This window comes from Lytechinus variegatus, chromosome 9 (genome assembly GCF_018143015.1).
Source record: "Lytechinus variegatus isolate NC3 chromosome 9, Lvar_3.0, whole genome shotgun sequence".
In the NCBI taxonomy this organism is placed as follows: domain Eukaryota; kingdom Metazoa; phylum Echinodermata; class Echinoidea; order Temnopleuroida; family Toxopneustidae; genus Lytechinus; species Lytechinus variegatus.
This window is the reverse complement of record NC_054748.1, coordinates 20,378,912-20,396,952: the sequence shown is the minus strand read 5'-3', so window position 1 is coordinate 20,396,952 and position 18,041 is coordinate 20,378,912. Positions and strand designations below refer to the sequence as shown.

Sequence of the window (18,041 nt, the reverse complement as noted above, 5' to 3'; positions counted from 1 at the left end):
AAATATGTAGATAACCATATAATTGAACACAATCACAGAAATATAGGTTCATGCAGGAATAGAGAAAGACTGAGAAATGTAAAGACATTCATAGAATTAAATACAACTTCAGAAATATAGACAACCGCAGAATTGAAGAGAACTACAGGAATAATAGAGACCACAGAAATAAAGACATTTTCAAAAATATAGACAGCCAGAGAATTGTAGACAACCTAATAAATATAGACAATCTCAGAATTTAAGAAAACTTCAGAAACATAAACAACAGAAATATAGACAACCTCAGAACACAAAAACTTCAGAAACATAAACAACAACAGAAATAGAGGCAACCTCAGAAATACAGACAACCGCAAAATTAAACAAAACGACTGAATTATAGTCCATCGCAAATAGCGCTACCTCGTCGAAAATAGAGACTGCAGAAATTCTGGAGAGCACAGAAATTCTGTAGAGCTGAGAAATAAAAGTACAGCACGTCAAACATACTGGAAATGAGAGGGCAATAGAGGGCGTACTACCACCACGCACGTGTATGATGCATGCATGCGACGAGTGCGATCGAGCATGTGCTATGGTTTTCATCGTTACCGGTATTTTGTATTACATTATCCCACTTGTTTTGGGATTTAATTTCAACCTCTATGGTTGATTACGTTTGTTGGGCCTGAACTTGGTAAAGAGGACTTCGTGAAACAGCGGACAAGTAGCTCACTATCTCCGATTCAGTCAAGAAGTTAGACTTATAACGGTGTTGAGAAACGGGCCCCATGATGTCTAATCTACGATGACCGGCGTGAAGTTGGTTGGATATTCGATATTCGATATTCAAACTGTGAAGTTGGTTGGATATTCAGGTTCGATATTCAAACGAGTGTGAAGTTGGACAGATATTCAATATTCGATATTAAAAAATTAGGGGTTTTGAAAGCTAGCTAGGGGGTTTAAAAGGTGGAACACGTCTCGGGCAACCATAAAATAGCTGGCTTGCCCTAATACGAGGATTTTTTAGGGGACAAAAGTCAGTGAATAAAAGGGTTGGAAATTTCTAATTCTTTTTTTTTTTTTCAAGGGGCCCCCAGGGATATCCCGACGGCCTAGCCAGGGTAACCACCTATCCTAACTTGTAGAACTCGATTCGGGTAACAAGATAAACACCTGCTTGACCCGGCGCATGTACATTAAGGGGGCTCAAATTAAGAAAATTAAAGGGAATAAAGGGCTATTTAGACCATTTTTTAATTTAAAAAAGGATTTTTTTCAAGAGGCCCCCAGGGATATCCCGACGGCCTAGCCAGGGTAACCACCTATCCTAACTTGTAGAAATCGATTCGGGTAACACGATAAACACCTGCTTGACCTGGCGCATGTACATTAAGGGGGCTCAAATTAACAAAATTAAAGGGAATAAAGGGCTATTTAGACCATTTTTTAATTTAAAAAAGGATTCTTTTCAAGAGGCCCCCAGGGATATCCCGACGGCCTAGCCAGGGTAACCACCTATCCTAACTTGTAGAAATCGATTCGGGTAACACGATAAACACCTGCTTGACCCGGCGCATGTACATTAAGGGGGCTCAAATTAACAAAATTAAAGGGAATAAAGGGCTATTTAGACCATTTTTTATTATTTGATTATTTGATATTATTTTATTGCTGCAACTTATTTCACTATAAGGGAGACATTATTCACACAAGTATGAAATAACGGGGAAAAAATTATGTATTAACACGTTAAGAAAAATGAAAGTTGAGATGTAACATCCACAGCCCATCTAATAAATATTCATGATGATTGTTTTCACAAAATATTGCTAAACTTTAAACTTGTTTGTTTGTTTTATTTCATAACAATATAGATACAATAACGGAGGATCGCCCAATTCAGCTGTATTTGCAAAATACTGCTGTTCTTCCTTGGGGTCCTACATTTACCAAACAAAGTAATATACACCAATAAAAATACTAAAAGAAAAACATTTCCAAGTAAAGTACATTGACAGAAAAGTGTTAAAAAAAAAACTTACTAAAACTATGAAAACAAAAAGAAAGAAGTAAAAATACAAATGCTCAATCTAAATAATCATAATAGAGTATGAAAGCAACTTAAAGTTGGTACATTATGAATTTCATTGAGCAATCGATTATAAATTGATATCCCCGATAGAAAAATGTCCTTTTACAATTGTTAGAATTTGGCTTGGGTAAATTAATAACAAATACTTTAGTATTTGTTTTCCGATTTTAATGAAATTTTTGGCATTTTGCTCAGTGAATACCACTCTATGTATCAAAATATAAATATTTTCACCCCGGACTATCCCTTTAAGTTCAAAGCAGTTCAGTGCGGATAATAAACGAAATATATTAAAGCAGCAAAACATAGCAAAAGTGGAAAATTTGTATAAGTCACCAGCGAGCGAAGCGAGCTAGAAAATCTTGGCCTTTTAAAAAGATTTTAAATATAAATTCAAATTATGTGATGGTCGCATTGGCAATTTAGCCGATCAATCAATCAATAATTAGTCACGCGATATCGTATAAAAGAGACATGTTAATTCATAATACAATTATTTTTTAGGGGTATAACTCCGTCCTTGTTGATTAATTGAATTGAAGGCTACACGTGCCATAGAAAATGTTTCCTGAGAATTATTTGAAGATTAGAAGAACGTTAAACTCATATTTTCAACAAGACGTTTTGTATCGATATACGGCCCCATATTTTTTCGGTATGCCTATTTTCTGCAAGAGCATGCAGAGACAGCCGATCTACAAAAAAAGGCTAAAGATAATCATTCGACCCAACCCATTCTCATTTTTCTTACTTTGTAATCTGATTACAAAAAAGAAAGTATGTATAATGATTAGACTGATTCGAGAAGAAAAATATGGTTAACAACTCAACAAACTTTGTGCGAATAAAACAAAATACATGTATCACTCGGTTTTCGGAACTATGTTAGTGGCGGAGGAATTAGGACTGAGTGTCATTAATGAATAAAATCTGCTGATGAGATGCTTTACCGAGTTGCCCCTAAATGTGCATGCGCCGGGTCAAGCAGGTGTTTATCTTGTTACCCGAATCGAGTTCTACAAGTTAGGATAGGTGGTTACCCTGCCTAGGCCGTCGGGATATCCCTGGGGGCCCCTTGAAAAAAATACTTTTTTAAATTAAAAAATGGTCTAAATAGCCCTTTATTCACTTTAATTTTGTTAATTTGAGCCCCCTTAATGTACATGCGCCGGGTCAAGCAGGTGTTTATCGTGTTACCCGAATCGAGTTCTACAAGTTAGGATAGGTGGTTACCCTGGCTAGGCCGTCGGGATATCCCTGGGGGCCCCTTGAAAAAATACTTTTTGTAATTAAAAATGGTCTAAATAGCCCTTTATTCCCTTTAATTTTGTTAATTTGAGCCCCTTAATGTACATGCGCCGGGTCAAGCAGGTGTTTATCTTGTTACCCGAATCGAGTTCTACAAGTTAGGATAGGTGGTTACCCTGCCTAGGCCGTCGGGATATCCCTTGGGGCCCCTTGAAAAAAATACTTTTTTTAATTAAAAAATGGTCTAAATAGCCCTTTATTCACTTTAATTTTGTTAATTTGAGCCCCCTTAATGTACATGCGCCGGGTCAAGCAGGTGTTTATCTTGTTACCCGAATCGAGTTCTACAAGTTAGGATAGGTGGTTACCCTGCCTAGGCCGTCGGGATATCCCTGGGGGCCCCTTGAAAAAAATACTTTTTTAAATTAAAAAATGGTCTAAATAGCCCTTTATTCACTTTAATTTTGTTAATTTGAGCCCCCTTAATGTACATGCGCCGGGTCAAGCAGGTGTTTATCTTGTTACCCGAATCGAGTTCTACAAGTTAGGATAGGTGGTTACCCTGGCTAGGCCGTCGGGATATCCCTGGGGGCCCCTTGAAAAAAAAAATTAAATTAGAAATTTCCAACCCTTTTATTCACTGACTTTTGTCCCCTAAAAAATCCTCGTATTAGGGCAAGCCAGCTATTTTATGGTTGCCCGAGACGTGTTCCACCTTTTAAACCCCCTAGCTAGCTTTCAAAACCCCTAATTTTTTAATATCGAATATTGAATATCTGTCCAACTTCACACGCGTTTGAATATCGAACCTGAATATCCAACCAACTTCACAGTTTGAATATCGAATATCGAATATCCAACCAACTTCACGCCGGTCATCGTAGATTAGACATCATGGGGCCCGTTTCTCAACACCGTTATAAGTCTAACTTCTTGACTGAATCGGAGATAGTGAGCTACTTGTCCGCTGTTTCACGAAGTCCTCTTTACCAAGTTCAGGCCCAACAAACGTAATCAACCATAGAGGTTGAAATTAAATCCCAAAACAAGTGGGATAAATGTAATACAAAATACCGGTAACGATGAAAACCATAGCACATGCTCGATCGCACTCGTCGCATGCATGCATCATACACGTGCGTGGTGGTAGTACGCCCTCTATTGCCCTCTCATTTCCAGTATGTTTGACGTGCTGTACTTTTATTTCTCAGCTCTACAGAATTTCTGTGCTCTCCAGAATTTCTGCAGTCTCTATTTTCGACGAGGTAGCGCTATTTGCGATGGACTATAATTCAGTCGTTTTGTTTAATTTTGCGGTTGTCTGTATTTCTGAGGTTGCCTCTATTTCTGTTGTTGTTTATGTTTCTGAAGTTTTTGTGTTCTGAGGTTGTCTATATTTCTGTTGTTTATGTTTCTGAAGTTTTCTTAAATTCTGAGATTGTCTATATTTATTAGGTTGTCTACAATTCTCTGGCTGTCTATATTTTTGAAAATGTCTTTATTTCTGTGGTCTCTATTATTCCTGTAGTTCTCTTCAATTCTGCGGTTGTCTATATTTCTGAAGTTGTATTTAATTCTATGAATGTCTTTACATTTCTCAGTCTTTCTCTATTCCTGCATGAACCTATATTTCTGTGATTGTGTTCAATTATATGGTTATCTACGTATTTTTTTTATCATTTATTATTCTTTGCGATTGTCTTGTTTTTGTGTTTGTCCTTATTTCTGCACTAATGTTTGATTCTGTGAATTTCTATTTTTTGTTATCTTAATTATTTTAAAAATTTCTTTATTTTTAGATATATTTCTGCATTTTAGTTTATTTTCAACGGTACATATATATTTCTCAAATCGGTAATTTTGGCACTTATGGCCGCCTATACTCAACCACGTCTCTGTAACACCTATTATAGAGCAATTAAATTTTAGAGATGATAGCAACATATTTAGGTTTTCAAAGCTTTTAGAGAGACTTCTTGCATTGCAGTGCAAGAAGCTTAAGTAATGAGATTGTTGCTTCCCAGTAGGTGGGTTAAACTCATTTGGAATATAGTACCTACAATCAATATCTTGTTGTAAATGATAATCATCCAACATCATTTAAACATGGAAATAGTAGTCAACACCTCCCACTGTATAGGCTTAGCAATGCTAATGGACTCAAGTACGACATGATATAACAAATGACATAAATGTAAAACAAGAAAAACTGTCTACTTATTAACATATATACAACTAAGTTTAAAGTGAAGAACATGGCAAACGATAGACACGAGGCCATGCCCACTCCTGCAACAAAGTTCAGTTACAACAGGAATAAATAAATGAAAAAGAGGAAGATTATGGCAACCTCTCCTGTGACAAGTATCAATATAGCTGTGTGTGTGTGTGTGTGTGTGTGTGTGTGTGAGAGAGAGAGAGACCGCAGAGAAAGGAAGAGAGAGAGGGGAAAGGGGGGAGGGAGGGAGGAAGAGAGAGAGGGAGTTGGAGAGTTTCTCTGATGAGAACAATGGTTCATTTCTTGTGCTGGTTTTCCTAGAAGATGATAATGTGCTCAAATCTGCTGTGTGGTTTTAATCCCATGGGTAAATAAATCATCCTCTCCAACATGTCCAAGGCAAAGTAATTCAGAACTGGCATAACTAAAGGTTTAAAGCTGCACTACATGTGGTAACTTAAGAAGTAAAGTAAGGGACTCCTTTCTCGTTTCTCCACTGCCCAGCATAGAAACGCAGTTTTGTCCCCTTCTGATACAACTCCTCCACCTCCTTTCGGTGCTTTCTTTTCACCTCTAAGTCCATCCTTGTGAGATCGTTGGTCAGGTAATATTTCTCTGTCTTGAGAGCTTCTCTAGATTTCTTTAGTATGTTAACCTTATCGTCGTAGGAATTTGTTTTCACTATGATGTGGCGTGGCTTATCTCCCCTTTTGCCAGTCCTGGTGGCTTTCTCCACCTTGACTGTCATATGAAATTTTGTTTTCAGCATGTCCTCGACGATTTTCAGGCAATCCTCTTCATCTTTTGCTTCCTTAACTCCCACAACTCGAAAATTATTTTTTCGTGAAAGACGATCTGCCTTGTTATTTTCACTATCTCTAGATCGATCCTTTTGAACTAAAGTTTCATATGCCTTCTCCAGGCGACCCTCTAGTTCGGCATTTTTCTTTTCTAAGTCATTTATTCGAAGTCCTTCAAACTCAAGGGCCCTCTCCACTTTCTTGACACTATCGACTAATGTCTTCACCGCCTTGTCCATCATCTTTTCAAAGTTACTGGTTGCCTCTTTAAGAAGGCCTGCCAGTTCTGTACCTGTATTTCCAGCAGGCTGAGGAGGGACCTCCACGCCTGCAGGGACGGTAGTATTGTCCTCTAGTTCATCGTTCAACAGTTTGTAGTTTGAGCGTGTTTTCCTTGAGGTATATTTTTCACTTTTCTTTTCGATTCCGGCACTCATATTGATCACTTTTCTGTCCAAACTTGAAGTTGTCCAATACTGTTGTTAAAATGAACTTGAAATAACTTTAGATATCAATATCTAGGGCGGTGAAGAACAAATCTTGAGGAGAGGTCTACCAACACTTGTCACTTAGTCTGCTACCATTTTGCTGAAAGATGTGGGGCGTTGTGGCCCAGTGGATTAGTCTCCGGACTTTGAAACAGAGGGTCGTGGTCTCAAATCCCAGCCATGGCGTAATTTCCTTTAGCAAGGAATTCATCCACAGTGTGTTGCACTCGACCCAGGTGAGGCAAATGGGCACCGGCAGGAAGTAATTCCTCAAAAAGCTGTGTGCACCTGAATAGGTAGCTTAGTTTAGCCGGGGTAATAATAATAGCATTGCCCGCTGGGAGAACAGTTTTCGGAACTGAAGTGGCTACCCTGGGTAAATATTCTGTTACTATTATGTTTGATGTTGAATTCTTTCCACTATGATATATTTACAGGTATTTCAACCTGTATCATAAGGGTGTGCTTACTGCAACAGAACAGAGATACTTAATTTGATCCTGAAATGCTATGTTTATGCATATATTTACATGTATACATATGTAAAAGTGGAACAAATCAATTCAATACTTTCCATGTTTTACAGGTGTTTCAACATGTATCAACAGCGTACGCTTACTGCGACAGAAAAAAGATAGAGGAAGTTTTTTACCCTCCTCCTGTCGACCCATACAAGATCTTGGATGCTGTAGGGTAAGTCAACCCTTACTTTGTAGGGTAAGTCAACCCTTATGCCATAGGGTAAGTCAACCCTAATGCCATAGGGTAAGTCAACCCTTATGTCGAAGAGTAAGTCAACCTCTGTGCCATAGTAAGTTAACCCTTATGCTATTGGGTAAGTCAACCCTTATGCCGTAGGGTAAGTCAACCCTTATGCCGTAGGGTAAGTCAACCCTTATGCTGTAGGCTAAGTCAACCCTTGTGCCGTAGGGTAAGTGAACCCTTATGCTAAAAGGTAGGTGAACCCTTATGCTACAGGGTAAGTCAGCCCTTATGCCATATGGTAAGTTAGCCCTTATGCCGTACAGTAATTCAAACCTTATGTTGTAGCGTAAGTCAACCCTTATCCTGTAGACCCAAGTCAACCCTTATGCAGTAGCGTAAGTCAACCCTTATGCATTAGACCCAATTAAGTCAACCCTTATGCCATAGGGTAAGTCAATCCTTATGCCGCAGGAAAAGTGAACCATTTTGCAGTAGGGTAAGTCAACCCTTTTGGATACTTCATGTATTATAGGGTACATTTAATTTGCATCCTTCTTCATTTAAATGCCAATACTGACCCTGAACACACAAATATGTTGGCATTTCTCATAAAAATATATCTGAGGAAGCATAAACAGTCTTTTCATGACGTCATTTACCAATTTTCGGTCTGATCAAGATTGCATCGTAACAACCAATTAAGATTATGTGTGTTATCCTTATGTTTTAGATGGATGTCGGAAGATATAATCCAGGAATTAACCCCCATGCTCCTGGGTAAGAGACCAAACACATACACCTTCACGAAGGCTCTAGCAGAGTATGTCGTTAAAGAAGAGGGTAAGGGGTTGCCAATTTGCATCACGAGACCGTCCATCGTCGGAGCATCATGGAAAGAACCTTTCCCTGTAAGTAAAGCATCAGGAGTTATAAGACTGAAAAAAATTCAAATGTGTATGTCACCAAGTGCCTCTTTCATATAACACTTTCAATCATAATACTTTACTGTTATTGTAACTGCCATGATAAATTGCATGCTGCTGGACCTTGTTACCATAGTGGCAAAGTTTACCACAGCATAAGTTATTGCATCACTGATATTGACCGAACATGTAAGTATGGTTTTGGGCTACGTTTCTTGACTTAAAAACTTTTTTCAGCTTTGATCAAGATAGATTCACAAGGCCGCACAAGTCAATGAAACTTGCACTTTACACATACGGTAATGCCCTACGAATCTATCTTGAAAGTGATGCATTTGTTTAATGAAGTCAAAAACCAGGAGACTGAGAGCATAAATAAGCTCAAAATCAATGATTCTGTGACTTATTCTTGGCTTATCCATTGGCATGTTTTGACACTGCATGATTGTTTTATAATATTTGCTTTATCATCATTTTCTATTCTTCTAGGGATGGGTAGATAATTTCAACGGCCCTAGTGGACTCTTTATTGCTGTAAGTAAACAAAATGATCCATGGAAGATTTTTCTCTGCCCTGGTACCTCTTCAGAAATTAATGAGAATGAAAATATATTTTTTGTGAACAAATTTTTGGCATTTCTCCTATGTGTTTAAGATCACGTGCTCGTTCTGTAATGAGAATCATAAGTCTGAAAAAATCGGTACCAGTGGGATTATAACCTGTCATCTACTGCTTGTTGAGCAGTGACTCAACCACCAGGCTATTCTGGTTCACGGTTAAGTCACGATGAACTGGATTACAAATACCCTCGATCCTCTTGTTTCTGACTCATTAATGTGCAAATGCAGTACACTGTGGACAATAAATGTAAGGCTTTAGGGAGGTAATAATAATTTGTGAACAAATTTTCGGCATTGTGTGTTTGAGATCGCAGGCTCAATCTGTAATGAAAATCATATGAAAATATATAGTTCTTAAGCAATTTATGAGGTTTGTACAAAATAAAATTAATGTGCTTTGAGTTTTTTGAAAATAAAATTCACCATGATGGCATTTTGCTGCCTCTCATATATTGGCTATTTCTGCATATATTTTTTTTTTTAGCATTGAATGTCATTCAAGCTCACTGTATATGTTTGTGGAGATTTGGAATGTGGATACCTTAATATTTACGGTTTTTGATAAGTTTCAATCTCAAAAAGACTGGGCGATTTAAGATGTTTTGAGGACCAGGGAGGCATGACGCCCCCCCCCCCCCCCCAATTTTTTTTTTTATCTATTATGAATAAAATATGCAAATTTATTCATGAAAACATTACTTAATACTTATTTTCTTACCAAAATACTAAAAATACTGATTTTCGGCTTAAATACTGAAATGTTCTTGATTAGGTTGGCATCTTTGTGTTGGAATGTCATGTTTTATTTTGCTAATTTCTCAGCAATTACATAATTTCTTCCAGAAACCATTGTCGAAGAGTCGAGGTTCAGTGGATAAGTCTTCGACTTTGAACCACAAGGTCCGGGTTCAAATCCCACAGCAGCACTCATGTCCTTTGGCAAGGCGTTAATCTACATTTGAAACTCTTCACCCATGTATAGTAAATGGGTACCCGATAGGAAGTAATTCCTTGAATGCTCGATGTGTCCGATCAGGGTAGCTGTGCTAAAGCTGGGGTAATAGTATGCAGCGCTTCGAAACATTTGTATTAAGCACTTTATCAATGTAGCATATTATTATTATTGTTACATATTTTGCATTTACATATCACTTGGGTGATCATTTTATTAGAATCTCTATGAACTTATTTTGAAATTGTTACTACAACTGACATTTATCTTTAACTTGAGTGGCCATTTTATTAGATTTTGTACAAAATCATTTTGGAATCATAATTGTAACTGGCATTTTCTATATTTTTATTTTTTTGTATACCATTTTATATATTTCTTTTAGGTGGGCAAAGGCTTGTTGAGGATGATGATCGGCAACGAGGAAGCCATCGTGGATTTTTCTCCTGTTGATTTTGTAGTGAATGCGATAATAGGTGCAACATGGCATACAGGTATCTATAAGTAAGTGCATGGAAGTGGAAACTGCCCCCCCCCCCATCCTTCCAACCCCCTCCCCCTTTCTTTCCCTTGATCTCAATCATTGATATACTTAACCTTTTAAACCTGATAGGGATAGGTCGGAATACTGGCCTAAATCCATATGAATTGAAGATCTAAATGTCAGGTGATCTTTTAAAAATGATGCAATATTTCTAGTATGTGTATAGGGATATTCAGTCATTAATTTCAGTCAAGAAAAGTCTTGATTTTGCATTACGTGAATCCTGTGTTTAAAAATACCCCACCAGCTTATAACACAGGAACTCCATTGCCTTGCGTGTTGTGTCAATGGGAGCTCAGGTGGGGTATTTGAAACCCCAATTTCAGATTTTGGGAGAGCTCTCGTTTAAACTGGGGTGGGGTTCATCTGACTGCTGATAATGCCTTGCCTGTTAGTCAATGGGAGCTCAAGTGGGGTATTGACACCCCAATTTAAGTTTTTGGGGAAAGTTGCATTTCTCTCGTTTAAACTGGGGTGGGGTAGATTTAGTGACTGCTGCTGCTGATAAGAGCCGATAACACCGATGCCTGCCACCACAACAGGCTGATGAACAGCATGGAGTGGGATTGCAGCTGTCCTTGTTACGTAATAGTATAAACAAACTCTTCAGAGCTTCCTGGCTGACATTAATCTTGAAAGAATGAATTTGTATTCTATTCGTTTTAGGACATTAGCATATCTAAAAACGATTCAGAATTTAGATGAAGATCGACATGAAATTTTGAATGATGCAAAATGACCCACAATTGCCGGAAAAAAATCACCCTCTCTCTCTCTTGCTCTCTCTCTGCCAGGCCTTATGAAGGTCACTTCTCCTTGGGGGAAGGTGGATTATCTGGGAGAGTGCGTGGTTGTTTACTTAAGGATAACCATTCCTTGTTGATATCGGGGATGGGGGGGCGAGTGAAAGTAGCTTGGAATTTGAAATTGGGGTGTCAGATGAGACCCATTTTTAAACACAAAGTTTCGTAATGTGGAAGGTTTTGGCATAAAAAATGGCCAAAATATACTAACTGTGGCATGTGTGGCATACGTAATGCACGGTTAGTAACCTGCGGACTATGAGAAGCTATCATAAAATGTGACTTGAGTCAAAACAGAGCGAAACAGACAATAAAGATATATTGACTAGGATCTACAAGAAACCAAACAATTTCAGCCGGGCCGCGCATCAGCGGGGGGGAAGATGCCGCAGGGGCTCATGGGAGTTAGTGAATGTGTCGATATGTGCAAATAATTCAGGGTATGGGTCACAGCGGCCCAAAATAACTCGGGGTTCAAAGGGTTAAGATTGATATTAGGCATGGGCTCTATAGCAGAATGAATAAAAGACTGGTAACCCAATTCATATGTTTATATTACACACAGACCTGCTACCATTCTGTCTATAACTTGGTCACCAGTCCTCTTAAATCAAGCAATGTTTGATAGTACAATAAATAAAGACTGGTAACCCAATTCATATTTTTATATCACAAACAGACCTGCTACCATTCCCATCTACAACCTGGTCTCCAGTCCTACCAATCCTCACTTATTAGGAGACCAGACGAGTAAGTACTTGATAAGCAATTCTAATCTTTCAATTTTCATTCAATCTTTCAGAATACAGGGATTTGATAGTGAAATATATTTTTATAAAAGATGAACTACAGGGGAGCGTTTCATGAAAGGACTTGTCAGACATTTTATCCGACAAGTCCCATTTTATCTGACAGTTACCATAGTTACAGTGCTTCTCAGCCAATCAAAATCCAAAAAAGTTGTCATAATACTAAATAGGTTCATTATTGCGGATTGAAATAACCGCTAGAGGGTATTCATTTGTCTCGCAATCTACTATGGTCAACAAGGAAATTCGTGATCACTCTCGCAAAAAGTGTTCACTGGCTTTCTAGGAAATTCGTGATCACTCTCGCAAAAAAAGTTGTCATATCTGACAACTTTTCAGACAAAAATGTTGATGAAACGCCCCCAGTTCTGCGAATATATTCATACATAACTTCTGTTCTGTATTTTTACCACCAAGTAGCAGACCAGCAAAAATCTTGTTGGTTTGAACTTGTTTCCGTGAGCAGTGATTCTGAATAGGGACCAATATCCTCGTTCATGTTTTCACTTTATCAAATATATATATATGTATATTCGCATTGGTTAGCTTTTTTACGCAACAAGATCACTCGCAAACACATGATGATCGTACGTGATATCGACAGCAAATTAGCAATTGATGAATTTAAAAAAACTCTAGGCTTAAAAATAAGATAAAAGGGCACAAATGAATGTCAAAAAAAATTATGTTCATAGATTGTTTTATGCTTGTTGAATTTCAATCTTATTTGAATGATGATTGTGAGGAGGGGGGTATTTGACTTACATCCTGTGTATTATGTGTTTTATTTGCCCCGCAGAAGTCGTTTCACAACTGTACAACAGAACACCCTTGGAAAATGTCTTCAGACGGCCAAAATGTGGTTTCACCAAATTTTGGTAAGAAAGCGTGCGATGTGTAAAATTATGACCAACTTGACTGAACCACAAAATGTTGCAACAATTGTAACACTGCTTGTTCAGGGATAGAGGAATATCCTTTGTTTAGCATGAAAAATGAGAAAATTCAAACAATTCAAATTTCATATAATTAAATACAAAAGAAATAATTAGTGGGTTATATCATCAGTCCCCTCGTTTGCATACCGGCCAGGATGTGCAAATGACTATTGTGTGAAATTAAGCAAAACAAACATTAAAATGTCATAACTTTCTTATTTCACATCCAATTTTGATGGAATTTTCAGTGTTATGCTTATTTGATTTCTCTCTTTTTATTTAAATGAACTTTTTGTTGGGGTGGACTTGTCCTTTCAACACCTTTCAGGTAGTAACAGATACAGAGGCCAAGTAAAGAGAAATTTAGCTCTTGGATTGTCAAAGGCAGCCCCTGTAAATTACCATTAGACTTGGTATAAAAGTTATTACCATTGGCTCTGACGACAATTGCTCCACTATAAAAATTCTACGTATTAATCGAATGCCTAACTTCAATCCTGGATTCATACACCGTACCCTACATTAAACCTAGCCTTTAAACCTAAATATCTAACCCTCTAATCCTACACCATACACAAAATAATGCATGGTGAAAATATCACTTGAGCGAATGTCGTGTCACACAAAAGGTAATTGGGAATAAACAGGAGTTTTTAAGAAAAATAGCTGTTAATAAAAGTTATAAGTTTACTACATGAAAGACTTACATTTAGGCTTACATTTGATCTGCAGGTACCTATTTCATAAAAGATTGATATGTGTGATAGCAACTCTTGCTGGAATATCATCTTTTATTTGAAGAGCCAATCAGGAAGCAGAATTTTCACTGTTGGCTTGGTAGTTGACTTTCCAACAAGAGTTGCTATCAAAGCAACTTTTTATTAAATGGGGTTCTTTTTTGCTTTATTAATAGGCTTGCCTTTGAGTATTACAATATGATTGAAGCAAAGATCCCAGCGTTAACTATGGACTTTGTTAGATGGTTACAAGGCAAGAAACCCATGTAAGTATGATGATGGTAGTGGTGGTGGTGATGATGATGATGATGGTGGTGGTGATGAAGAGGATGATGATAATAATGACGTTTGCGGTGTTGATAGTAATGGTGATTTTAGTGTTGATGAGGATGATGATATGAAGGTGATTATGATGATGATGATAATGGTGGTGGTGGTGGTGATGATATGATGATGTTGGTGATAGTGGTTGTGCTGGTGGTGTTGGTGATGATGATGAACATGGTCTCCACCCTGAAATTTGATGTTGGGGATGATGGTGATGATGAAGAGGATAATGTTGATGGTGATGGTGATGATGGTGATGATGGTGATGATTATTATGATGATGGTGATGATGATGGTGATGATTATGATGATGGTGATGATGATGATGATGGTGATGATGATGATGATGGTGATGATGGTGATGATGGTGATGATGGTGATGATTATGATGGTGGTGATGATGATGATGGTGATGATGATGATGGTGGTGGTGATGATGATGATGGTGATGATGATTATGATGGTGATGATGATGGTGATGATGGTGATGATGGTGATGATGATGATGATTATGATGATGATGATGAAGTTGAAGATGATGATGTTAATGACGATGATGATGATGATGACAATGATGATCTGTCCTATGTTAAATGAGTTTTTGACTTTTCTTTCAGTATGGTCAAGTTAAATCACAAAATCAAGAACATGGTCTACACGCTGAAATACTTCACAAACAACCAATGGGAGTGGACCAATGGGAACACAGCAATCCTCTCAGCCGCTATGAGCGAGGAAGACAGGAAGGTATGTTGAAATCGACTAAAAACATTTCTAGATACATCCGTAAGTCCCCTCGTATAAACCAGGAGGCCCTTTCATAAAGCTGTTCTTATTAAAGTTAAGAGTGACTTTAAGAATGACTGGTGATCCTTTCTTGTAAATGATGTTCACCATTGAATGTTCATCGATGATGACAAAGCTGCCAATATGTTTAACAATATTTCGTATGTTTTTCATAATCAAAAGTGACAAAATGTGATTTTTTTATTGCAAAATATGTTCGATTGCCATGCTTCATATCCATTTTTTTCTTTCACAATGTGTTTTTTTCCTTCAAAATATGATTTTAATTATGGATCAGTATGTTTTGGGGGTCAACAGAGGTTGGGAGCTCTGTGATTATGTAGCTTGTAAGAAAGGATCACCAGTCGTTCTTAAAGTCGCTCTTAACTTGCGAACAGCTTTATGAAATACCCATCAATCAGACCATACGATGTGACTCATGCGTATTGCTCTGAAAAAACATTTTTGTTAAGTTTATATCTTTTCCATTTTATTTTTGAATATTAATTTGTATTAATATTGCCATTGTGTATTTATCAAGGAGTTGCCATTGATGGTAACCCCTTGACTTAATTTAGCCTCTTAACTTCACGCACTACTTAAAACAATTCAATTAGATTCATTTGAATTGATATGTTTCTATGATGATTATGTATCTATTTTGAATCAATTATTTATCTGCTATGTTTATTTTAGAATTATCGATAATGTTGTTTGACTTCGGTATTTACAGCTGCAGTTAATTTGTTATATTATTCTCTATGATATTTTAGATTTATGCTTGTAAGAATCTTATTTGAAGTTAATGAATGAAAAAGATTTTTACTACAAAACCCAATCTATTGAATGACGTAAGTTTGTCGGCGCTTTGCGTATCTTTTCAGGTATACTTCACCGATATAAGACCGCTTCATTGGCCGTCATACATAGAGACCTTCTGCCTCGGTACAAAGAGATTCGTTCTCAATGAAGACATGAACGACCTCCCAGCGGCACTCAGTCGTATCAGAATGTAAGGAGCTCCTCAAATTGGCAACAATTTCTTATACTGAAATTACCATTGATTGATTTGATTATTTTAATTTGTGTTTGGCTTTCTCTTTAATGGTCATTTGTATTTTCCCCATGGCGATATATTTTTACCATTATTTCCCTTGCATTGTTTAATAGTGGGATGGGAGGAACAGTGATAATAATGTCATATTTTACCCAGGATAGCCAAATCAGTTCTGAAATCTCTTCTACCAGCAGGTCTTGCTTAACATTATGATATTATTACCCCAGCTTAGCACGGCTACCTTGATTGGGAGCTGGAGTTGAGTGAAGCACAATATGAGAAAGCCATGGTGGGGAATCGAACCTACTTCCCTCAGATTGAAAGACAAGAGTATTAATCACTAGCCCTCAGGCTTGACGCCGGAAAATAAGCAAACAAAACATAATGCCTCGATCCACAGTAGGTACTAGGCCAGGGAGCGAGTTAGCTCAGTCGGCCAGTCAACCAAAGGTTGTCATGGGTTTGAGTACACCTCACATGTGTAAACATCTCTCCCCTTCTCCATAGATGCATTTGAAAACACTGTCCCTCGGATAGGACATTGAATAGAGGCCACGTGTAGAGGAGAGTCCCCAACTTTGCATGTTAAGAACCCACTGCACTATTCGTGTTACAAGAGTAGGGGGAAACCCCGGTGTAGTGGTCCACCTGCACTCCCCCCAATCAGTTATATCGGAAGGAGAGACCTGTGGGTCATAGTGATTCAGTTTGCGTTTCGCCTCGAAGGCACTGGTGACTCCAAACATATATTAATAATAATAAGTTGCTCTCTTGTTTCCTTGGCCGCCAAATGACTTACTGGGCAAACTGGTACCAACTATTGCAGGTGTATGTGAAAAAAAAGAAAAAAACAATCAAAAGTGAGTTTTATGTACAAAATAGGAAACTTTGATGTTTACTTTTTAGAAATGCAGTTTTTGATTAACCCGTTGGACACTGATCCCGCATGCTGGCTTGAGTCTATTGAGAACACATGTTATAACAAAATCCAACAGATTAATGTTTATAAAACAAAAGATAGCTGACCCAATTACCGCTTTCCCATTTTTTCTTCAGGTTTCGCAACATCCGATGGACGTTCAACTCCGTACTCATCCTCATCGTCTGGCGCATCCTCATCAACCGATCACAACTCGCCCGTAACATCTGGGCCTTCGTCATGAAGATATTCTTCGGTTTTCTACGCTATGGTCGAGTGACGAGCACCGTTCCTAATACTCACCGGTGACCGTCATGCCTTTTCCTTTGGTTTTTTTCTGTGGCGTTCCATGCAATTACGTTACATCTCAGATTGACATTTAAGGAGAATATCACCCTGACGAAAGGTTTGTAATGAAAACACTAGGAAAAAAATGTTGGTGAAGGTTGAGGAGATTCCATCAAAGATAAAAATAACTATTAGAAGTTGTCATTTTTTATTGAAGTCATATACGAGCAGCTGCCCCATATGTAATATAAAATGGACAAAATTGCCATTTTTTAATGGTTCATGATAATTACATTTCTTGTGTCGTTCAGGAGCATTGCTTATATTGCTCCTATAATATTGTTATATCTCAGGGCTTTTAGCTATGTGGCCCCAATCGAAACCAGTTGGATTTCCAATTGGTTTCAACTGGTTTCAATTGGTTTTAACTGGAATGTAACAATTTCCAATTGAAACCAATTGGAACCAGTTGGGTAACTGGAAATCCTAACTGGATCCAGTTGGTTAACTGGAAAAGACTTCCAATTGGTTTCCAATTGGAAATATTTCCAGTTAGCGAACTGGATCCAATTGAAACCAGTTGATTTGCATATTATCCGCTAGTGTGCACATATTAATGTTTTATCATCCTTTACAATTTATCGATTTATTTCTTTTCATTCTCAAGTGCCTCAACTGTTTAAGATAAATGTTTAGAACAGTAAGCAGTTAAAACCATGTTCATAAATATTATAGATTATAATTAAACAGATTAAAAGATAATTAGTATACCACTATCTGTTACCAAATTACATCAAA

At 37.6% G+C, this 18,041-nt stretch overlaps 1 protein-coding gene across 2 annotated transcripts in view; it reads left to right on the top strand.

Moving 5' to 3' along the window:
• The window catches only part of LOC121421310 (fatty acyl-CoA reductase 1-like), a 31,431-nt gene extending 14,012 nt beyond the window's left edge, over positions 1–17,419 (top strand). For both annotated transcript variants that reach the window (XM_041615990.1, XM_041615989.1), the window contains exons 5-14: positions 7,421–7,527; positions 8,270–8,447; positions 8,952–8,996; positions 10,421–10,539; positions 12,062–12,132; positions 12,991–13,069; positions 14,043–14,132; positions 14,811–14,940; positions 15,864–15,991; positions 17,093–17,419. In XM_041615990.1, the coding sequence (XP_041471924.1) occupies positions 7,421–7,527; positions 8,270–8,447; positions 8,952–8,996; positions 10,421–10,539; positions 12,062–12,132; positions 12,991–13,069; positions 14,043–14,132; positions 14,811–14,940; positions 15,864–15,991; positions 17,093–17,264 (1,119 nt within the window). In that variant the 3' untranslated portion in view covers positions 17,265–17,419. The remainder of the gene's footprint in view (positions 1–7,420; positions 7,528–8,269; positions 8,448–8,951; positions 8,997–10,420; positions 10,540–12,061; positions 12,133–12,990; positions 13,070–14,042; positions 14,133–14,810; positions 14,941–15,863; positions 15,992–17,092) is intronic.
• The last annotated feature ends 622 nt before the right edge of the window (positions 17,420–18,041 follow it).